Genomic DNA, 25,020 nt, shown 5'->3' with positions numbered 1-25,020 from the left:
TCTCAAAGAACATAAAAACTAATGAAACATCTTGCTTAAATATTACATTTTTTATGAACCAAGGAAACTTCCTTAATAGTGACTCATTGCTGTTGCATTCCTGTGTAGACTGACCAGAAGCCTTTTTATAGTTCAGTACAAATAGGAATATTTCGTAAAGGGCCAGGAGGTCTCAGCTAAAGCTCAGCTAACTGGCAGTTGATAAAGAACCATTCCTGATAGCTCCCTTCATGCTAGAACTGTGTACCAGACTGGCACTCCCATGATTAGTCATATTAAAAAGATAGTGAAACCTGATAAGAATTGTATGCGTTCAACAGGCCTGGAGAAGGAAGAACCCTATACCCATTTGCTTACTCTGGGAGAGTCTCCCAGTAGGTAAGTCATATTTTTTACCAAACTTTTGCCCTAATGTCAATCCTTGACCATTTAAATGATACATGCAACCCTGAGGGCCAAGGAGGTTTGTAGATATACTGAAAAGGACAAATACTCAACATGATTTCTAGCCAGTGCTCTGTGAACTATTACAGAAAATAGAATGTAATTCATAGGTTGTTTTTTTGTTTTGTTTTTTTGTTTTTTAGCACAACTGTTAGGCAATACAGTAGTCTTACCATTAACATAAACCAAACTCATTTAACATGGAAGGAGCAGAGGGTTACCCAGTAATAGATCTGCAGCTGGACGTGATTTTGAAGAACACATTTTAAAAGACACAGACATAGATCTAATAAATGAGTCTTTATAGCCTAGAAAACCAGAAAAACTAAATTGTCCTAGTATATAAATTTTTCATTTCAAATAAGTTAAGCCCTTTGGGAAGCAGCAATTCATTTAGTGCCCTGTGATTTGATGATTTGTTTAATTCATGCATTTGCCTTGTAAATATCCAAACTGAGTTGTTTATCAGGCTAACAGTACATCGTTTATAAGAAACAGCATATTGCATGTGATATTATTTCCTATTCACATATAGTTAAGACACAAATGACTTCAATCTTATAGAATGATATCTAGATCAAAAGTAAAAAGAATGCTATGATGGACTTGGGGAAGAAAACTAATATTTTTCTAGGAGCCTGAAAATCATTGGTTAACATCTCAAGAGCATATCTAAAAAAAGTAAATGGAGTGGTCAAGACTTGAGCCTTTGAAAATGTTGTCTAATGACATAACCAGGAAAGTTTTCTTGGATATCCTGTTTTCATGCAGCTGGTACAAATTTGATTTTTCTCCCATTCCCCAGCCCTGGAATAATTATAATGCTGAAAAAGATGACCGAAGAAAACAACCCAGTGGAATATGTATATTAAAAAAATCGTCAAAGTCACTCCTTAAATCCCAAAATAAACTTTTTGAAATCTGTACAGATTAAGGTGATACTTGAGGTCTTTCCTTGTGTTCTTAGATTATTACAACCAAGAAAGAAGACAAATGAGCTGTATGTTCATTTTCTAAGAAGTCTTGATTCTCTGAAACACAACCATCCACGTTAATTTTATTTGTAGATGTCACTTAAATGACTTGCCAAAGATGGTATAGAAATTGGTTTCCTGAAGTCTTCTTTAGAATAGGAATAATGTTTAATGTTTGGGATCACATGGGATGGTTTTGTTCTGAAATCTCTACTAGAGACAGAGTTCCTAGAATTACTCTTCCAAACTTGCCCATATCCTTTATGATTCCAAAGGTAGTGTCTAGTGTTGTTTGTGGAAGGGTAGACTAATTAATAGTGATGATTTAACATGATTCTAACAGATATAATTTTAGGTACATTAACCTGGATTTATATATGGAATTCATGAATCAAAACCTATCTCATTTAGACTTTATAAGCAAAAGTCTGATATTAAGTTGTGGGTGTTTTATTGTAATTGGATTTTCCTCTGCTCATCTATCTTTGTAGTTAATGAGGTCTATACAGATATTTCTATACATTAGAACACTTTGTTGTTCAATGCAATGGCTCTAATTGTGCAGCAATTAAAATTCCAAATCTATTTAATTTAGCATAGGTTAATATGCTGTCATTTAGAATTTTTCCATCCTTCAGTTTAAAAGTGCATTTATTTATTTCCATATACATATTTGGTCCAGTAGTATTTCCCAAAGATGAAAGAATGATGACAGATGTGAACTTTAATTCAAGGATACTTGTGCATTGCTGCCAACTTTGTTCATCTTGTACTCACTCTGTAGCAGCTTATTAGAGTTTTGTTTTACTTTTATGTGTATATATATATACATATATGTATGTATAAACACAACTTCAAAGCAGGTAGTCTAGCTATTTCAGGACCTTTTTTGGATCTAGTATCCTAAATTTTCAAGACTCAGGTAATAGTAATATGTCACCACAAGAAGCAAGATACCAAGTTGACAGATTCACCTTTCTCCCTTACATACTAAAAAATAAAATGACCTAGGGGATTTTTTATCTGTTCTTACCCTATTTAATTTGACCAGCAATCAAGAAGTAAGCAAATGAGTTTCACATTCTTATTTCTTCTGGAAGAACTCTGTCGACATTTTAGATAGCATTCTGGAAACTTCCTAATCTTCAGCATGCTTGAACACTGGCATCAAGAGGGGAAAGGGCTCGTTATTAGGTTGCTGGTTCTCTGAAATTTGACAAATAAATAGCAAATCCCTTTTTATTTTTAAATGACTCCTTTTTTCTTCATCTAATTTGAAAGCAACCACGTCTGCTTTAAGGGAAATCAGCTAAATCATGTAGAATCATTTTTAAAATGAAAATTGATATTTCAAGCATACCAAATAACAATAAACACAATAAGTGACTTTAAATCAAAACAAAACAGAACCATTCATAACCATTGGGGTTAGCAGAGCCACCAATATTCTTGGAGATGAAGCCTACATGTCCTGTTGGCTGTGGATGTCTTCCCCAAATAGGATAGATCACATCATATACAGAAATGTGATTCAATGGCAGGTCTCTAATGGAAGGTTAATGCTGACTCTAAGGGCAGATTGAACACCAAAACAAAGGGCATATTCTACAGAAAAAGCCACCTAGAACCTAGAGTCAGTGTATTAGAATCAGAGAATTTGAACTGATCTTGTGTTGAGTCTGCCTAACTGTAAAATTTTTTTTCATGGTTTTAGTCTACATACAGAAATGTAACACAAAAAAAGTTCCACCTGTCTGTATATAATTACTACGTATCTCTCAGTTTGACTGCTCTGTGCTGATGTGGAGGGCAGCTGGATTCTTCTTCCTTTAAACTCTTCAAACAGCTTGTCTCTGAAACATGAGTTGCAGAAAGGGTACAGCAACACTTGAGCAATGGCTTTGAGGATTATATACATGTGGGGCTCTGCCTGGAAAGGGAAACCACACTGGGGTTTTTATATAATTCAACTAGGCTATTAAAGAAGAAACCAAATATCAGGCAGTATTTCTTGCACTGGTTTTTGGAAGAGGAAAAGTTTAAGATTACCTACCTGCTTTTAAAGTGCCCTGGTGTGGTATATATCATAAAATAATTCTGCTAATGTATGTGGCTCTGCATTTATAGCTTAATGTTTAAAACACAGATGCTTCTAAACAACACACTTTCTTTAACTCTCCTAACATCTGCATAAACTTTCAAGATACATCATGGCATTTGAGTAGAAAGTGGGAAGCATTTAACAATTAGGATTTATGTGCATACACATCATAGGTGAAGTCATAAAGGGACAGAGATAAAGTGATTGCTGCACATCCATGTTGACTTAATTAGGGATTATCTCATATGGAAAGAAGAAAGCACAACTTGATGTCATGTACTCTGGGAAACAAAGATTTATATATTTATACGAGTCATTTAAAAACTAGCGTGGGGCCAAGTACGGTGGCTCATGCCTGTAATCCTGGCACTCTGGGAGGCCAAATTGGGAGGATCGCTTGAGGCCAGGAATTCAAGACCAGCCTGAGCAAAAACGAGACTCTGTCTCTACAAAAAAATGGTGGCACATGCCTGTAGTGCCAGCTCCTTGGGAGGCAGAGGCAGGAAGATCGCTTGAGCCCAGAAGTTTGAAGTTGCAGTGAGCTATGATGATGCTACTGCACTCTAGCCCAGGCAACAGAGCAAGACCCTGTTTCAAAAAAAAAAAGAAGAAGAAGAAGAAAAGAAAGAAAGAGAGAGAGAGAGAGAGAGAGAGAGAGAGAGAGAGAGAGGGAGAGGGAGAGAAACCAACCTAGCCTGGAACTAGGAAAAGGGGTTAGCCTTGGTAGAATTATCTATCCTAACTTAGGAAGCATAGACATGAAAGCAATAAAATACTTACTGGCCAATTTGGGTGAGTATGGGAAGATTTGAGGGAAGATTGTTGGAAAACATATGAATAGTGTAAATGTCTTGACCCTCACTTACTAACTTTTTGACTACCTTTTCCTGCAAGGATGAAGCATAATATCCACTGTGCATTTAGATGCCAAATTTAAAGCTCATGTGTTTACTATGTTTTTTAATCAGTTCCACAATTCTTCTCCCCAAATCACTCCCCCAAAGACCCAACAATAGAAAAATTCTAGAGGCTTCCTTGTCAGTATTAAAAACTCTAAAGTTATTCATGTAACTTAGTTATTCTTTCAAATATTTAGAAAGGGAGGGAAGCAAAATGAAGTATAGTGTCCTATTTTACCATCTATGATACAAAGTAGAGTTCTTCTCAATTAAAATTTTAACACTGGTTTATTCCATTTACATATTCCCATTGTCTATGAACACTTCAGCTTTTTAAAAATCTTCCTTCCAGATGCTTTTTTGGTTTATGTTCTGGTTACTATCACTTCAAAACTAGAAATACCAAACCCTAGGAGAGCACCCTCCTGCCGCTGTAGCCACGGCATGGTGTCTCCAGCCTCACTGCAGCCACCCTGTTCAATGCTGCCATTAAAGCCTGGTGGGTTTTAGCCTCTGGAGAAAGCACTCTGGTGACCAAGGCAGGTGTGGCCAACTCTGGTCCTGCAGTAGTGTCTCTGGGTACAGAGAGAAGTGTTCAGCAGAGTTCTGTCATATCCCCATAAGCACACACAGCTCCTTCAGTGTGCCCATGTGTGCTACTCACCAGCCACTGCACCAAGGCATACGCAAGGTGCCCGGGGTCTTCTTGGCTGGGTCAGGTGTGAACCCTGATACTTGAATCTAGGTCTTTATTCCGGACTGTTCAACTTCTTCCCATAAGCCATTTGCCCCTCAACCACCCTCTTGTCCCTCGTGAGACCACATCAATCCACTGGCCATTTCATAGAATTGCTTTGGCTCACTATACAAACTTGTCCACCAGGTTCCCAGCCACCTGTGAGTTCTAAAGCCCAAAGTATATGGGGAAGAGTAGTCTTTGCCAAGCCCCCTCAACCTACCCTCCAAAAAGCCATATTATCCTTTTTCCCAGAATGATGGTTTCATAATAGCCTTTCCTCAGAATTAATGGGAATTACTCCTGGCTCCTTCCATAGGTGACTTGATATCTCTCAAAATATAACAAGAAGCAGTTAATGAAGTGGTTCAAGATGGCATTTAATATTATGATGCTGGACTCAAAAATGCAGTCATTACCTTGCCAATCTTTCCTCTCTACATGGCTCCTGAGGAACAAGCACAAAAGGGAGAACAGCATATAAGGAAACAAATACCACATCACTGGGGGGATCAGTGCCTAGTAACTTCCAAATGCACAGGTCTGGTAAAGGTGTGTGGAAGCACACTGCACACTAGACCGGAAATCCCTGCTCTCTTTTCCATGTCAAGTTGTGCCCGCTCCCTTGCCCTGCCCAGCAGACTGCATGTTCCGTGGTCTGGTGGAGCTACATGAATATGGGTCCAGACAAAAGGCAGAGCACAGCCCAAGTGATCCAATGCCAGCAAAGTAAAGCAATGACAGAAATGTAATTTTTTAACCTCTGTAGTTCCTGTAAACCCCAGTTCAATATTATTTCTTTCCCCTTGTAGAAGTGAGTTAAAGGAGCAAGTTGGATTCTAGTTTTCCTGTTCTGTTCAGTTCACACTAGAGGAGGTCACACTTGAGAAGTGGGGTGGAATATCAGTTTTTCCTCCCACAGTGATTGCCTGGGACATTAAAGCTGAAATGGGTGTACTTTCTAATGTCAATTAATTCAACCTCAAGCCTCATGTGTCCATATTCACAAAAATTCCACATGATGAGAAGACCAAAGGGATATTTCAACACTGCCTTCTTTCTTAAAATCTGAATAAGTATAAGGAGGGATTCCAGAATCAATCCTCTATGTGTGTCTTTGTTCATACGAGCATATTAACTTGTGCCCGGCTTTGCCAAGAGGCTAGAGCATACTGTGTAGTGAAGACTACACTTTCTATTTTTTTCAGCTCTAGTGGAGTTGAGTGTTCAAACAAATGGCTATTGTACTGAAATGACTAAGTGAAAATATGATTGAAAAATTGATCATAAACTTAATACTTCAATTCAATTTGTGGACACTTTTCAGATACTTTCAGTAAATTGGGTGTCACTACCCAGTCTAAAGAAGTGGCCCTTATTTGGGTGCATAAAGCTCCTCTAAAGCTTAAACTCTCCTAAGCATTCTTTACGATGATGGCTGTTCTTTAAGTTCTAATGGGAGATTTTTTAATAAAAAATTATTTTAAAAACAAAATGGGTTGGGAGTGGGTATAAAATTAGGAGAGGTCATATGAGTAAGGAATATTGAAAGCTGCCAACTCAAGAACTCAGACTTCCTATCAGACTTAAAAACAAAAAAACAAAACCTAAAAGGCCAAGCACTGATTAGTAGACAATGTACTGAAATAAATTTAAATTCTTTGATCTGTGAGTTGTGTCTCCCACCCAGCCAAAGCAGCCAAAGCAACATTAATAAGACAATTGGACCAAGTACGACTCCTGCTACATAGGCAAGAAAAAAATCCAGTGGCAATGTATAATTAGACCATGTGAAATCCTTTTTCTGTTTTGGTTCCGAAAATATCTATGAAATACCATATTCAAATTACTGTGCTAACCTATCTTCTTGTTCTTTCGCTTAGTGTGTCTACTAAATGGAAGGCATTGTTGGTTCAGTTCCCATGTAATGGGCTTTGTACATCCTGCTTTTAAAAATGTTTTTAAAAACTGACATGTAATCTCTAGGAACAAGGCATTAGAGTCTCATGATAGGATCTAGATCTTTCCTGATACCAGCTCTATCCCAAACAGCTATTTAACAATTAGACAAGTCAGACACTCCTTGTTGCCCACAGTTTCCTAATCTTTGTAATGAAAGGATATGACCAAATTATTCCCTAGGTTTCTTCCAGCTCAATAGTCTAACCCATTTGGTATTTCTTTAAGCAGACAAAGGGCTGTTAGAGTAGACCATTGGACCTCAATCTTGGCAGAACACTGGAATCATCTGGGACTCTTTAAAAGTTATTGATGCCTAAGTCCCTGCCCCCCCCCCCCAGATTCTGATTTAATCAATCTGGGTATGGCATGGACATCAACGTTTTTAAGAGCTCTCCAGTAAAATTTCCCTGGGTGACCTGAGGTAGATCTTCTAAACTCTCAATGACGATGATGTAGGAAGGGTTTGACTCAGGCTTCATTGGAACAGGCCTCTCTGGGTAACTTAGAGAAGCTTTTGTTCCGAGTCCTGTTCCCATCAGAACCGACCTTCTGTAGGCTCAGAAGCCAGAGTTGGAAGCAGGAGGTGGCTCTCACATTGGCAAACTCTTTCATGTTTTAACTCAGGCTTTACTAATTAAAGTATTACATCCTTCCAAGTTTCTACTTACTAGCCATTTGAATATTGGTTCTTATTGTTCTAAAAGTGTTTAAACACTTGCTGTCAAAAAGCAATGTTAGAAATAGCGCAAGACTAAACAACACAGCATTTGTGAAACCTTGCTTTAATTTAACCATAGCTACCATTTTTTAAGCACTTTCTATGCTAGGCACAGAGATCTCTACATACGTTCTTATTGATTTTGTTCTAACAGCTCAGCAAACTATGTTCCCATTTACAGATGAAGAAATGAACATTAGATAAGTTGCCTCAAGCCACAGAGCTAGAAAATGGCTGAATCTCAAGTGGGTGGGACTCCCAAGCCCGAGCTCTTAGCTACTACACTATCTCATCTCTACCCAACATTATGTGGGAAACTCTTAACTCTGGTCTGACTTGGTTCCAAAGATAGGGAAAAGCTTCTTGGTTCAGGGTTTTTTATGCCCTCTAAGTCCTGCTGCATTCTTTTCAAGGGTTAAAAGCAATGATACATGCTTGCTGTAAATGCATAACTTGTGTATAGCTCGATGACTCAAGCACGTTCTGTTACTGAGGCCCCTACAGCACTGTCAGCATTTACAGGAAAATCCTCTAAGGACTCCTTTTCAGTATGCATTAACATAGTCTCATTCTCCAATGAAACAGGCTGCAAAAATCTTATTGTCTGCTCAATTTGGCTTTTGCGGAGTAAAATAGCCTTCAGAAAAGCATAGGAATCCAAGCAGTTAAGGGAGGAAGGCTTTACATCAAGTATCAGAAATAGCCTAACTTTGCTGCAGCATCTCTGCAATGCCCTTTATTCTCCAAAGGCTACTGTGAAGATAGCCATGAAGGCTGTTTGGTGTCCTCTTGGACCCCAAGGTCTGTCTTGGAGGTTAATATTTCACATGTCCTAATTCAGCACTTCAGCTGAGGCAGGCATAAAGTTCCAAAGGACAAGGAAGCACATTCTCTGTCCAGTACAAAGTACCAGATACTCTAAGCAAAGATGTTTACGTTGTTTTGTCCTTGAGCCTTCTTAATCCCCTTCCCTGTGTCTGTTTTATGTGGCTCCTTCTGAAAAATTAACTGGTTTGTTAAATTCAATGGGATTATGACTTTCTGAAAGCAGGTTATAAAACACAGGTTAAAATCAGTGGGATTTAAGAAAAGAACAAGACAAGAGAAACAGCATATATAATAGAAGAGGGTACGCAGACTATGTTCAATTTTGAACTTGGCAGCTTATTAGGGGCTGATCTTGTGTTGCTGTGTCCATTTCATTATTCATAAAATAGAAACACATCCTGTTTTATAGGGCTTTTAGAATGTGTTATAAGTGCCTGCTATACTAGGCATTTGTCCCATTCCCCTTAATATTAAAAACAGATTCTCTACCATCTGTAGAATGAGTCCTTAACTCAAATTTTTCCTTTTATGAGCATTTTGAGACTGATCAAGCAAATTCCAACTTGCTCTGTATAATTAGAGTAAGAAGGTAAACTTGGGGGTTGAAAGGGAGGATGACTGGCAAACTTTTGTATCATGATATCGCTTCAGAACCCTGGAATCATGAAGTAGAACCATTGCTGATCCCCATATATTCCTGCTGGGGGAAACGGTGAGCAGGTGTAAGAAGCAGCTAGCCACCTTTATCCCTGCAAAGCCTAGACTGATCATTATCCACCATATTAGCTATCCCAGGATTCAAAATACTAGACATTTTACATGAATCACTTTAAGGACTAAATAAACTATAGCTGATTTTTATTAGTGCAAAGGACACAGTCATGCTAAGATGACTCATGCAGTCTTCTGGTATACATCTCCCAGAGCCTTCTCAGAAACCAAGAGAGATGTTGCAAGCTCCCAAATCTCTCCTACTCATCTGATGCCAGTGCCATGGAAAGGAGAAAAATCTCTGCATTCTCTCAGGAAAGTTTATATTAAGTCCAAAATCCAAGTTAGATATCTTCACTCAAATGAAAGCCAATTTTATTAAATTAGCGAAGTTTCCTTTACAAATTTCTTTTCTATGTGAGGCCTTAAAAATGAGTCAGGAATATATGGTAACTTTAGATTCTCATTTTTTTCCAGATATGTTATTTCTTATTTCTCTTAGTTCTCTTTTTCTTCTCTTCTCTTCCTTCATCTTCTAATGAGGCAAACAGCCTGACTCTGAGAACTAGAATAACAAACCAGCTATGTTTAGATGGGGAACTGTTCATGTGACCCTTTGTATATGTTCTTGAGCTTTAATTTGTAATCCTTGCCTTATGATTATACCTCTTGTGTGTGTTTCCTGACTAATTTTGTTTTCCTTGGTCAGAAGGGTCCTGGGACTAAACCCAACAAAGGAGAAGGCTGTATACTTCCTCCTTGTCCTACACTCACTTGTTCCCCTTTATAAGAAACTTTTTACCATAGTAGAGCCTTAAAAACGACCCCATAGCTTAACATATTCTAGACACTTTCTTCAACAATGCCTTCATTTGGGAAGGTAATCAAAGATTACCTGTAGGGAATCTTTTGGCCCTCACATCCCTTTTCCAGGTCCGATCCCTTTCTAAAAATCAATTAATTATAAAACCTGCTAAAAGTTTTATGGGCACAAATGACAATCCTATAACATTGCTGAAAGGATTATGGATTTGAATACTGAATTCTGGATTTAAGTTGATTATTCTCTACAGAGGGATCTAAGTCTATAAGCAAGACTTCTTCCATTCACCACATGTCAAATGGTAACTTGGGCATTTGACAAGTCTGTGGTGGGCAACTTGCTCTTTAAAACTTTGGCAGAAAGGTGAATCATCACACTGGTGTATGCATAACTGGATGTACGCTTCTGTTAAAATCTTCCAATAAATCTTGAAAATTTGTTTTGTAGAGGAGTTTATAGTCTTGGGGCCTGTGGGCAGAGTCTATAATACCTTCTGATCATTTCAGAGAGTAGAGATGCATTTTCAATTGTGTGCCCTACAATGAAGACCTACCCTTAGCTACTGCAACTCAACATACACATCCATTTTCTCCAGGGAATTTATGCTAAAGAAACTTTTCCTCCTTCTTTTTTTCTCCCTTGTCCCTTATAACCACTCATCTCCAAATGATGAATGGATGTTGTCAAAGGAAACCATTAAAGTGATTCCAATGCTGTTAAGTGTCTGAAGAGAGAAGCTTTTGCTATAAAGTTTTTGCTATGGCAAGGTAGCAGCACTCACCTTAGAACCCTTCCATTTGGCCCAGTCTGCCAACACTAGATTTGGTACCTGATCTTGAGTTATGAGGTAGCTTATATCTTATATTACTTATATGACTAAACCTACACACCACCATTCGCTCTCCCAAGTCCCTAAAAGTGCTTTGTGGCACTTCTCAAACTCCTTTAAAACATTCTCACTTTAGAATACAAATTGCTAAATTTAATTAGCTAAATCTTTTCTTGTCAGAAATATTATCCTGTAAGAAAGTATGATATCAGGCTTCAAAGATGGGTGACAAACTTTTACATCCAGGTTACTTTTTTATCCAATGATGCCACCCAATTCTGGGCCATCTTGCCTCTGCTATCACCATGTGCATTGTTGAACTCAACATAATACTGACCTAAGCAAGACACACTTGAAGGTATACTTGCACAAATACTTCAGGTGCCTCCTATAAAATGCATAGAATATATTCTATTTCAGGAAACATTCTTATAGTTCTTTCTTGTTCTTGGCCTAAGCAATTGAAAGTGGGTATACTAAACTATATAAATATAACCTTGAAAGCCAAAACAATATAGTGTCCAAAAACACATAAGGATTGATGTTTAAGTGAAACCCTTGAATCTGTATCCTTAAAGAACTGTTCTTCAAACCATAAAATCAAAACAGATTAGCATTACCATGGTATTAGTTGGAGTTCAGACCACACTAGTTATTAATATTTAAAAAGATCTTAATGTTAAGCATTAATCAGGTATAAAGGTGTTAGCTAGAAAACTCTGAAAGAGTGAAGAGAAAACACAAAATCATCACTAGGTAAGCAAAGTACAGAAAGCAGCTACCACCTCTATGGCTGAGGGAACAAGGGAAGTCATTGAGGCTTACACACTTGAAGGAGAGGATCTCTAGGGGCTGCTACTGAGACCACAGGAAGGGGGTGCCACTGACCTAGGGATGGCGCCCTGCACTCTGAGGACCTGGGACCCCTGGGCCTGGAGAGAGAGCACTGAGGACTGATGCTGGCGTCTCACAGATGGACACCATGAGGCTAGTTCTGCAAGTGTAGAAAATACTGAAAACTGGATTCAGCGGCTGTTTTAGGAAGAAACTTCTGCTGCTGGAGTGAAGTAGCTCTGCTAAAATCCCACTTACAGGAGCTGCAAGAGGTGAGGAAGTCCACGTGGAGCAAACAGAAATGTGCATGTCCAGTCTTGAGCTTGGCAGTCTCCCTCTAGCACCCCCTGCTGGCAGAGCTAACACACAGCCCTCTAGCTAAACGAACCTTTGCACAGGCCCAGGCCTAGAATCACAGCACTAGGTACAGGAGGGTTGTTCTGAAGCTGAGACAACTTAATAACTGGCACAGATCACCCCTTTAGCTACTCAGCATCCACACACCCTTCTACACATTTGAACCGTTTCCCCCACAACTACACAAGTGTTTCCATCTAACAAGATGCAAGTATCCATCATTCAAAGGAAAATGTTCTCTCCCTCTCCCCAAATTGGCAAGCTGCAGAGACCCAATAGGCGTTACATTCATTTCTGGAAAACAGTTAGTGTCTTTGGGCTATATTAACCGCCCCTAGAATTCAGTCAGAGTCCCATCTGAATAATCTGCTACCTAAAGACAAAATCGTACATTTGACTTCTAAAAAACTTGTATTAAAAGAGAAGGTAGAGAGACAAGAAGATAGATAACACCTGCAAATTTATATACATAACAAGCAAGAAAGAAAATCTGCATAGCTACAACCGTCCTCAAGACCATCTGGCTTTAACATGCCAGACGTTGAGACATGAGTCTCCTACCTTCAAGGAGATTACAGTCCAGTGGATGAAGAGACAAGTAAATAAACTTGTGTGAAAATCATGCAATGGCCGTGTGTATTTTGAGGAGAGGGGGGAAGGCTTCAGGGAGAGGTCTCACTTACTGTCTTCAGGGACAAACAGGTAACTGGAGTGGGCAGAATGTGGGGGGAGGGGAGCACTGAAAATCTGAGAACATAATGAATCAAAAACAAAAAGCATTTTAAAAGAAATAAGGAACTTGGGGGTTGGTACACAGGAGTGGAAGGAACCGAGGCGGAAGACAAGGAGGGGAAAAATATAAAGGAGCCTGACATATAAAATGAAAAGGTCTATATTTTTGCCCTAAATTCAAAGGGGAGCCACCACAGGGTTAAGCAGGAAAGCTTTTGACTTTATTCTAATATTTAGAGAAACATTGTTTTAAAAAAAATCCAGATTATCCCAATTCAGTACACAAGCCAGGGGCTGGAGCTTCAAGGTTGTTATGGGAGCAAAAAGTGGTGGTTGTGGGGGGGGGGGGGAGGCTCACAGAAAGGTGTAGGTGTCTGAATCACGTAGGATACCCCCAAAAGGATGAAAAGCAAAGTAATTAATTGTATTTAGTCAGGAGACTCGTCAGCAGTTGAAGTTGCCTTTCTGAGACAAGAGTGGAGATGAACAGTCTTTTGAGGGGAAGAGAAGGTGGAAAGGCAGAGGGTGGGAGGCCATCAGTTTTAGAAGTTTAATACTAAAAGGATCATGAGATGATAATTAGAGAGCTACAGGGTCACACAGAAGTGTTTTCCTTATTTCTAAGGGGAGATCTGAGAGACTTATACAGGAAAGGGTCACCTGGGGAGAAGTGGTGGATGCAGAAGGATGAATGTCAATGTATCCCCCCTTGGGTCCGAGCTTAAAGTCACCTCCTGATGCTGTTAATGTGGGAAAATATTCTTTTGATTTGGAATAAATTCTCTAAAATTAGGAAAGTAATGATTAGCCTGAAATTAGAAGAGTGTGGATACGACTAGGAGATTCATTTATTGCGTTGCCAGGAAACAAATTTGGGAACCACTGAAAGCAATCAAGGCACACCAACTACAGATGCTGTATTTATTTCCTAGGGCTACTGTAACAAGTTACCACAAACTGGGTGGCTTAAAGTGACAGAAATTTATTCTGTCACAGTCCTGGAGGCAAGAATTTCAAAATCAGGATGTCAGCAGGGTTGGTTCCTTCTGGAAGCTCCATGGGAGAAGCCGTCCCAGGCCCTCTCCTGGCTTCTGGTGGGTGCCGGCCATGCTTGGCTTTCCCTGGTTTGCAGATCATGCACCAGTCTGGTCTCCACCTCTCTCTACACATCATCTTCTCTGTGTGTCTCTGTGTCTCAAATCTCCCTCTGCCTTTCTTTCATAAGAACATCTGTCATTGGATTTAGGGCCTCCCTAAATCCGGGATGATCTCATCTCAAGATCCTTAACTTAATTATAACTCCAAAGACCCTTTTCCCATAGAAGGTCACATTTCAAGGTTTTAACATCTTGGGGGACACTAGAGGTGTATAGTAGAGGATCTCTGTGGCTAGAATGCAGCTCCTCCAATGAGATTCGTCAATGTAGTGTTGAGGAACTCCGGCTTGGGCCAGACAGTCTGCGTTAGGAACCTGGTTCTACCACTTAGTGGGTGTGTAGTTTAGAATCTCTGTGCTTTGGCTTTCCCTCTGGAAAATGAAATAATGCTGCATCATAAAACTCCCAGGGTTATTATGAATTTTTTAGAGTTAATGCAAGTCAAAGGTTGAAAGTGCCTGGCCACCACCTAAGTCCTGAGTTAGTTGTGACTTTGAGTCTTCTGCTAAGTAAGATGTTCATCTGTAAACAGACTGTCTCCCTGGCAGCGTACCAGTTAGGTGTCTTTGAGCAAAATTCACTACCAAATCTCCAAGTGAAACAATTCACATAACATTAATCATACATAGATTTTATGTATGTATGTATTTAAAGACTGTTAATACTATAAAGACTAATAAAAACTCATAAGGGGAAGAATTAAGTACTGACCCCTGGGAAAACATGCTGACATTTATGAAGCAAGCTAAGTGCAATTTAAGCTGAGTATAAACTTGAGGCTGACTTTTTATTCTTTAAGTATCTAACAAACAACATACATGCCCATGCAGTTGGCTTGGTCCTTCAGTTAAAAAGCTCATATCAATGGATGTTGGAGGCACAGAACGAAAAGGGCTTTTTTTGGTGGGGAATGTACCAGCCCACAGGTGGTCTGAACAGGATTACAAAACAATGAATGGCTTTTCTTTGCCTTTGCTGCTCAGTCAGTGTAGAAAGTTAACTCTCTGGCCCTACCTTCTCTCTAGAACTGTGTAGGACTCCTGGGAGGTGAAAGAACATTTTGGAACATTAGTTCACTTCTGCATGGTTAAAGTGACCACGTTTTTCTGTTTTACCTATTGTGATATGTGGGGAAGCTTTGTAAGAGCACATAACACAACTGTTTGGAGATGGCAATGCTAAATAACAGCATAAAAGTATTTATGCTCAATTTATACTGAATTATGCAATCAGCACCCCATAAATTCATTCTTTCTCTGGTACTTATAAATGTTAGTGTCAAACATGGATGTCTTTTAAAGCAGCAGTCCCCAAACTTTTTGCCACCAAGGACTGGTTGGTTTCATGGAAGACAATTTGTCCATGGATGGGGGGTGGGGTGTGTGTGTGGAGGCATTGCTCAGGCGGTGATGCGCAACCTGATTCCTAACAGGCCATGGACTGGTACCGGGCCACGACCCAGGGATTGGGGACCACAGTTGTAAAGGATGGTGTTTGGATAGCCCTTGAGATCATATGCAGAATCCTAACATTTTGTAAAGTATTTTTCAATTTGACTAAGATAAAATTCATAATCTACTCTTGTCACTGCCTTTACAATTAAGCAATCTTGTGAAGAACCAAAATTGATCATGCTCAATTTCAGGCACCCCTGAAATCTTATCAGCCTCCACATTCAATTTATTTCTACTTTGCTATGAAACCTAGCAAGTTTTTGATCCCTATCTTTAATACTAGATGTTTATGGCAAAGTTCTAATACATACTGCATAGCGAGATAATCCTTAAATCTTACCAGATATCAAGTGTTTAAAGAAAAATCTATTAAGCACACTTCTTCCACTTTGGAAACTACAAAGGGAACAGTCCTACCCACTCTCCTGCTATCAGAGTTCAGTCTGATATAGAAGGAACAAAGTGAGTCCAGAGGACTACAAAAGGAAATCACTAGTTGTAGGCCTATTATGGCATAAAGTCTGGGTTTGCCGTGTTCTAACATCATTATGCCTCTAACTCTGCCTACAGGTGTCTGTGGTAGGTTATGTTTATTTGAGATTTCTCCATCGGGAATCGCCTGTTGTCACTAAGTGTCTGCTGGTGTAGGGACCTGCTGCCTGCTTTCCTGCCATGTCTAATGAAGTAGAAACAAGTACCACCAACGGTCAGCCTGACCAACAGACTGCACCAAAAGCACCCTCGAAGAAGGAAAAGAAGAAAGGTATGGGGGAGTCCTCTTAAGGCCAATGACAGGAGCTAGAAATGGTTACCTCTGGAAAAATGTGAGATTCAGGGTAAAGTAAAAGCTGGCTCTTGCCTTGCTTCATCTTCAGTTTAGTTTCATTATCTAAACAGGAAAATTGTGCTTTGGCAGAAGAGATTGGTTCTCCCCACGTGTGATAAGCTATATCTCTGAATCTGTGATTGTACCAACGTAGGTCCTGCTGGGAAACTTTCAGAGTGTCTTATTTAGTTAATAATACAACCATCTATTATTATATGGTTATCTTTCAGTAATATGCTTACCACTTTGCTTTCCTAAAGTCACTATTTTTTAAAAATCAAGACCTTTATTTATGAGACCCTCTTCCTTTGACCTGAAGTACCACTAGAAGAAAGTACCAGATTCCTTAAATGACCCATGGTTTGGAATATGTTAGGACTTGCTTGTCTTTTACTATTATACTTTTTAGCTCTGGGAATGAGACTGCACAGGCCTTTAAGAGGAACAAACGTAGTTATAATAAAGATGGGACAATGATCTTAATAATTTTTAAGGGAATTTACCCATAATTCCCTTTTGCCTTATTGATAGTTCAAAATGTTGGTTAATTGTGTGGTGGCTTATTTTTCTTTCATCAAAAAATATCTATTATCCTCCTTACATTCTTTCAAGATCTTTTAAAAAAAAGCTATGGTGAAGAATATCCCCAATTCCCACCTCACATATTCCCATAAGTTTCTCATATTCAGTCAATTTTGCACTTCTAAGAGTTTATTTTTCTCCCCATCCCAACTCTATACATGGTATTGTGAAGCATGATTTAGCTTCAAAGAAAGTAACAATCAGACGGGGTAGATAGTGCATGTATGATCAATTGTAGTATAATCAGGATATATACTATGTAAAATTTGGAGATTCTGGAGCATATTTGGTCATAACTAGGACTGGTATTTAAATATAAACTTTATCTTGTATTTCTTTCTTTTCTCAGGCTCTGAAAAGACAGATGAATATCTCTTGGCCAGGTTCAAAGGTGATGGTGTAAAATACAAGGCCAAACTAATCGGCATTGATGATGTGCCAGATGCAAGAGGGGACAAAATGAGCCAAGATTCTATGATGAAACTGAAGGTAAAGGGGAAAAGAATGCCTTGTCTGTATATTAGTCAAAGTTCAACACAGTGAATTATGTTAGAAGCTCTTGTTGACCTATCTCTCAAATTATTTGAAAAAATTTTTCTGATCACATTATTGATCCAGTAATGCCTCATTTTCAGAGAAGCCATGAGTTTGTTTACATATTTCAAGTGCTGTTCTAGAGACCTAATTTAATCAAGTATAGCAGGACTCTGGATGCCTTTTCCTTTTGACAGACTGAACAGTTGGACAAACCAAAGTTTTCTCTACCATTTCCCTCATTAAATGATTAGAAAGTCTGTGTGCAAATATGTATATTATTTGCCTTACTTACAGAATCCCCTATTTTAGACCTGGGAAGTAGTCAGGACTCTACTTGGAAACTGGTGTTCTTTAGGGTTAGCTTTTCTTTTCTTTGAATTTTTAAATTTTAGTACTATGTCACTATGCGAAACTAAATCAATACTTGCTAAATCATGCAGGGCCTAGAAGAAACATCTTTAAAGATCTTCTAGTCCAGTCTTCTCATCTTTACCAATAACTGTTCTGAGGCCAAGAAAGTGAGAGTGACTTGTGCCTAACTCTTCTATAGATGGCCAACCAAGCTGAAAACAGAGCTGACTGTTGTTTAAAATTTTAGTATTAGAAGCATTGGAGGGTACTTTTAATTAGATTTTTCTTGTTCTCCCAACCTCATCAGGGAATGGCGGCAGCTGGTCGGTCTCAGGGACAACACAAACAAAGGATCTGGGTCAACATTTCCCTTTCTGGAATAAAAATAATTGATGAGAAAACTGGGGTAAGAATTCATGTTCACAGACACCTGTGTGACCACCTGAGTTTGACAATTTGCTACTTGAATTGCAACTCCCCTTTTTCTTCTTAAAATTCCGTAGGGGAAAAAATACCATATATTACTTCTCAAAAAGTAACAGGCAGAAAACAGACTAGGAGATAAGGTGTCAAGATAATTTATTTTGAAGTGCATTTCCTATAATAGATGTGAATCTTAAGTCCATAAACACAGGTATGCTACAAATATCACTTGGGTATTTTTTTTTTTGTACCTCAGTTATACAGAATTAGATTAATCCTAACTCCTGGATTGTGACACTCGTATAAGTCTATGTATGGTTCTTATTTTATTTTAATATATTGATTACATGTGAATTACCAGCTAACTTAAAGCTAGAATATCAACCATAACACATTTAGATTTTTTTCATCTCTCTCTTCCTTGCCTCCTTTCTCTACAGATACAACCCTTCTCATTTTTTGTGGTTGCTGTCATTCTATCACATATGGAAAGTCTTGATTATTTGTTTTTGAGCCTGATACAAAAGCTATCATACTTCCAGTCTTCCGAGACTTTTTTCTATATTCAACAAAACATCATGATTCATCCCTTTAAAAATATTGTTTGTAGCTCATTTTCATTGCTATAAAATACTCTATTGCATCAGTTTACCTTGGGGGGACTTCCAGTTACTGTTCATCCTTTCCTAGAAAGATACCCATTATCTAATATGCAAAATCCACTGGCCAAACCTAGGCCCCCTGGTGCACACTCACTCAGCCTGCTGGTCCTCGGGTCCTCAGGCACTTCTGTCTCCATCATTCTCCCTCTTCTCTCAACTCTTGTTTTCCCAAGCTCATCAGAGAATGGTGGCAGATTTTTCTCACAAGGTTCTCTCTTTCCTCAAACCTTCTAAAATATTCAGTATAAACTTTTTAGTGGCCTTAGGCATTTGGAAACAAAAGCAAAACACATTCTGTCACCAACAAATATCCCTGAAGAATTCAACCGTGCAACCTGCTTGAAAGGATCACCAGAAAGGGGGAAAAATAGAGGGAAAGACACTACTAAGCCAGTGAACTCCCTGCCTCATATAACTCCTGGATAATGACGTGGGCTGTCTAGGTGAGGTAGATAAATACTTGATGACAATATTTGGTAACCTCCAGAATATACTGGAGATACTTGTTCCAATAATATATAGCATGGTTCCTTGGCCAACAGGAGCCCTCGTCAAAGGATCCCAGTTACTGTTCACTTAAGTTTGCCTTTGAGTTGGAAAAGGAGAACTACCTACTTGGTAGTTCTTGGGTTATATGTTTCCTCTTCACTTTAGAAATTCTTAGTCTTCTAATCCTCAATCCTTCCTTGCTTTATGGTGTAAGCAGAATCAAGTATCAATATTTTAAGAAGAAACATTCTTTTAATTCTTGTTTTCTATTCTTCCTTTCTTTTGAAACCCTTTCTAACAAGGATATTTCTCCAGCCTTCATCTAGAGACTAAAAAGTCTTTCTTCAAATGGCTTAAACTTTTCATATGTCTTCATCTATGTGTCTGATGCTTAGCTGTGCTAGCTTGGCAAATAGATTCTAGTTTTCTCACTAAATCATTCTGTATATTCCTTTGAAGGTAATAGAGCATGAACATCCAGTCAATAAGATTTCTTTCATTGCCCGTGACGTGACAGACAACCGGGCGTTTGGTTACGTGTGTGGAGGAGAAGGCCAGCATCAGTTTTTTGCCATAAAAACAGGGCAACAGGTGAGCTGTAAGCCTTGAGGTATACCTGTGGACTTGTCCTCTGTTGAGCATAGGAATGTCTGCCTCTCAACTAGAAAACTTGCTGGAAACACTTCGATGTAGGAGGGCTAAATAACGATTCAAGGAGGAACTATCTTTATTAGTCTAAGGAATCTTTTAAAAATGTCATTGATACCCATGTAGTGTGTGGCACAAGGCTTGTGAGAATGGACTCTGTTATAAGGCCAATGCTGATTTTAGAACAATAGTGAATTATTCTCAGAAACCTTGAAGGGACTTCAAAAACGGTCATGGTACCTCTTGTTTTGTCTAAATACTTATTAATCTGCTGTCCTTTATGTACCTGAGGGTGGGGATTGGGACAGTGGTGATCCCCTGTAAGCTAGGTAGGGTAGTAAGGAGATTTAAAAGAATAAAAAAACTAGTATTAATCTAAATTGATGGGGGACAAAGGGGAGAAAATAATAAGATTAAAATGCTGATAACAATGTTTTTTCTTGCTTCAGGCTGAGCCATTAGTTGTTGATCTTAAAGACCTTTTTCAAGTTATCTATAATGTAAAGAAAAAGGAAGAAGAAAAGAAAAAGGCAAGTACTACCTGATAAAGGCTCTATTGAACTTAAAACTAAAACTATATTCAGGACCGCGTTTAATGTTATGTACACATATGGCCTGTCTAAAGAGTCGGCTTCTATATGACTCTTCAAAGTATAGAAACTGTAGAAATATGTTGTCTGTTCTTACCAGTAGGGTAATGGGTGGGTATTATGGTGAGGCACTTCTGATTTCCAGATCCTGACTTTTATGTTTTTCTTCCTACAAGTTTCATATTGATTCTGGGAAATATATGGGACAACCACGTTTAAATCCAGAAACTCTATTCAAATCCAGTATTGCTATGAAAGGGGGAGGAGAACATAGGGCAGAAATAATACGCAAGTCTCATTCTTGCCTTATGCTTGTGAACCCATAGGTATATTATATTTAACTCCTCCCTTTATCTACAAATACTAAGATCGCTCCATCTGTATCTTTCTTTTTAGACGGAAGAAGCCAACAAAGCAGTAGAGGTAAAACTTCATATTTATCTCTTGTGAACTGTGTGTGTAATGTGCTACCTGCCCAGGCATTCTCACCTCCTGGCTAATCGTGTTTATGACCTCTCTGGTCATGGGAGGTACACATTTAAATGATCAATGCCAAAATTGTTTAGCAAGCCACTACAGAAAGCAAACAAATTCTACAGGAAAAACTCATCAGTTAAACTTTTAAATATTTGCCATCTTTTCAGAATGGGAGCGAGGCCCTAATGATTCTTGATGACCAGGCTAACAAACTGAAGTTGGTATGTATGCGATGTTTTATAATTATTCACCTGAATGTGGGTTCTACTTCCTGTAGATTTTGCTAATACCAAATCTGTGTGGAATCTGTATGAAAATCCAATTGTGACAATTATTTTTCTAAATGTTAGTGTAACATTCATGTCTATATGCAAAATAATATATTTAGTAGACACACCTGGATCTAATCCAAATACTTTTTAAGGTGCAGACCAGTTGTATTTGTTTGGGGACATGTCTACACTTCCTGACCTAAATAGCTTAGTATCAAATTTGTTCTAATTAAATGAAAATCCAATTGTGCCAACTATTTTCCTAAACTTCAGTTTAGGAAATAAACAATTACAGTGATATACAAAGTAATCTTTTTAGTAGACACATCTGAATCTAATCCAAATACTTTTTTAAGGGTGTTGACCAGATGGATTTGTTTGGGGACATGTCTACACCTCCTGACCTAAATAGTCCAAAAGTAAGTGTTTGTTTTAAAATTTGCAATGTAATGGAAATGGCATCTGTAACTCAAATTGGCAATTGACCAGAAATCTTAAGCATCTATTGAAACTCGGAAGGTGACTATTGATTTTTGCATACAAAGTGTAAATGGCTTTTAGAAGGAATTTTAATCTTAAGTCACCGTAGGAAACTATTAGCACTAATTCTGACATACATATTAATATTGCTTAAAGGTTAAATATGAGCAATAGGTCAGGCAATGTAGTCCCTCTTGTTATTACTTAGGATCAGAAGGAGGAGGCCAGTGTCAGTCCTTGGCATAAGCCTCCTTGAGGAAAGTATGATTGTTAGATGATTAATCATGAAGCTTCCTAGCCTCTTCATTTCTTTCCCATTCCATCTGTTGTAATTTAGCAGCATAAGGTTGGTGTGGAGTAAGACTTAAAACAAACAAGAAGCTCAGCTTAGTTATGTTTAGCCAAAGCCTGTCCTTCTTAGCAAATTGCTCATTCTTTAAAGGACATTATAGTATATTGAGTCTTCTCAATATTGACTGATCTGTAACAACCCTATGAGAATGGAGTAATATTTTCCTTTACAGATAAGAAAATGGTGGTTTAGAAAAAAACCCGATTTACCCAAGGAAGAAGTCCAGATTCAAGGTTTATGCCCAAGTCTTCTAACCTTTCAAAAAAGGCCTCAAATGAAAATATCAATGTAATTTTGAATACCTTCTTATAATTTCTATTATTTACTTAATAGTTTCCCGAGTACCTGCTATTTGCAAGGTATGGCAGTAAGAGGCACACATCCATGATCATGGAATTTGCTGTCTATTGGGGGACCAACATTAAAACTAATCCAAAGCTAATTAATTGATGTTAATTACAGGGTATTTATCTGGTTTAGAGGTTTAGATGATGCTTCTGAGGAAGTGAGTTTCTCAACTTGAACATGAAAAATGAGAAGGCAGTAACTAGACAAAAAGAATTAGTCTAGAATAATGGGGAAAATATCTAGATAGAAGTCTCTTATATCAGGAAATTATCATGCAAGATTATATGACCAAGAAGGTTACAGGAATTCAAGTAGCAGATCCAAGACTGGGTAAGATTCTCACTTCCCGGAGTATTGCAGAGAACACTAGGCCTGTGAGTCCTCACTGCATAAAACTTCCAAGTGAGATAGGGAGTCACAGGGGCTGCCTGCACTCTTCTCTGACCCCAACCATATGAGAATCACAAAGCACCACAGCATTTTAAATGCCCTAAAAAGACCCTACTAGAGAAGCCTGCTAAATGTTCCTTTTAGAAGTAAGTCCTGACTCACTGGTCTATAGAACCTTTCATTCTTCATGTTTGTTATGGTTCTAAGGATAAACTTTTTGAATACTAGATTAGATGACCCTGAAAGGTCCATCCTAGCTCTGAGACCCTTTTGATTCCTAGGCAACTTCACCCTCTTCTCCATCAGCAGCTGTCTGCTCAAAGTGAGTAGGTACACCTGAACGACCTGCTTCCTAAGTATAACTGACATTCAAACAAGTATATTGAGAGAAAGCAAAGCACTAAAGATGCGAAGTGGAATTCCAGTGGGATAGGCGAGGAAGCACTGACTATTTAATATGCTTTTATAGACTTCTAGAAAGTCCTGAAAAAAGGAAATGAAAAACAACATGGATAATCTTGAGTTTCATTTTTATTAGAACTCATACAGTCTATGAGTTTTTGATTTACAGAAATTCAAGTTTTGGTTAAACTAATAATAAATTAAAGTAATAAATACCATGAAAATAGATGATCTCTGATAAGTATGAGAAAGCTAACAGGGATATAACTATGTGCTGGTTACACTTTGACAACATGTTCTTATATATTGACTCTACATTCATAGGTCACAAAATAGATTTACCCCTACTCAGTAACACCAGCATGTTTAAAAATATCTAACTCTTTCAACAATTGCTCTGAAAGATGTGAAGAGGGAAGAAATCTAAATTATCTAGCCTCAATTACTGGTTCCAGATGGCTGTCGTTCCCCCAAAATTTATACAGAAAAGTTTTATGCATTTCAAATAATGCTCATGTTGCAAATTAAGTGGCATCCTTTAAGAATATAATCTTTATCGGAAAACCACTTAAGCATTATGCTTCCAGACTACATCTCAAAAAAAAAAAAAAGAAAGAAAAGAAAACAAGCATAAAAAATGCTCTCTAACTTTAAAAACTTGAAAACTTGAATCTGAAAGCAAAGCTATTATCAGAAGAATGCAAGGCATGATCTACCACCACGGAGATTAAATCTGGTACAAACAATGGGATCAGGGTACAAAGTGCAGGTGTCATGTATACACTTGTGTATACCCCATAAAATGTCATGAGATGAGCACAGGTGAAGTACGAATAGAAAGATCAGTGGGGAAAGGCTTTGTAAAAATAGGAATTTGAGTTGGACCTTTGAGGTGTATAGGAAAATAATCATTAGGCTAGAAACAAATTGGGTTCTGTGGTGGATCATTCTGGAAGTCTGCCTAAAGAAGCTTATTTTAGTACAGGGAATAGCAGGAAGTCACCAAAGGCTTTGAGTAGGGAAGTCCTCAATGTCATAAGCTGGAATGGTTAGACGAGATTAGAGAAGAGGTAGGCTATGGAACTCCGTGTTTTGAAACTTGTCTTCATGAAGATGCCTTTTGGGTTGCCTGCACGCCCCCCCTTACTAGAGCTCTTAAGAGCAGGGACTGTAACTCACTTTCTGCTCTCCAGGGCTTGCCCCTCAGGTGCTTAGACAGTGGCCAGGTGGATGCAGTGTTGACAGCCCAACAAAAATTAGCAAAGCTCTGACTGAGAGGGTGGATGAGGAGTCTTACGTCTTCTCAGTGGTAGTCTATGAACTACACTCTTAATCTTGGATTAACGACAAACCCAACCTGAAGAGAGCCTTATACATTTTACTTATAGGGTGACTATTCAGAAGTCTAACTTTGTGGCTCCTGTTTGATGTCCTAAGAACTTCTTCTGAAGTATTTGAAAAGGAGAACTCTACCAGCTGTGAAAGCCCAACTGTTCTAATCCAGAGGTGGCTCATAACAAATGAATAAATATTGAAATCATGAGCTTTTGTAATACATTTTTATCCTACCTTTTGATTGTATAAATTTCCCTACATTAAGAGATCTTCCAATCCATTTCTTCGATTAAAAAA

General features: G+C 38.4%; 1 protein-coding gene across 3 annotated transcripts in view; it reads left to right on the top strand.

Annotated features, from left to right (window-relative positions):
- DAB2 (DAB adaptor protein 2) overlaps nt 1–25,020 on the top strand; it is a 51,099-nt gene that overhangs the window by 14,145 nt on the left and 11,934 nt on the right. For 2 of the 3 annotated variants that reach the window (XM_045566358.1, XM_045566360.1), the window contains exons 2-9: nt 16,130–16,322; nt 17,317–17,456; nt 18,163–18,261; nt 19,889–20,020; nt 20,527–20,607; nt 21,064–21,090; nt 21,312–21,365; nt 21,773–21,835. In XM_045566358.1, the coding sequence (XP_045422314.1) occupies nt 16,232–16,322; nt 17,317–17,456; nt 18,163–18,261; nt 19,889–20,020; nt 20,527–20,607; nt 21,064–21,090; nt 21,312–21,365; nt 21,773–21,835 (687 nt within the window). In that variant the 5' untranslated portion in view covers nt 16,130–16,231. The remainder of the gene's footprint in view (nt 1–16,129; nt 16,323–17,316; nt 17,457–18,162; nt 18,262–19,888; nt 20,021–20,526; nt 20,608–21,063; nt 21,091–21,311; nt 21,366–21,772; nt 21,836–25,020) is intronic. The other variant, XM_045566359.1, reaches the window with a different exon arrangement.

Source organism: Lemur catta, chromosome 12, assembly GCF_020740605.2.
Source record: "Lemur catta isolate mLemCat1 chromosome 12, mLemCat1.pri, whole genome shotgun sequence".
Classification (NCBI taxonomy): domain Eukaryota; kingdom Metazoa; phylum Chordata; class Mammalia; order Primates; family Lemuridae; genus Lemur; species Lemur catta.
The sequence above is the reverse complement of the archived record's forward strand: the minus strand, read 5'-3'. Positions and strand labels throughout refer to the sequence as shown.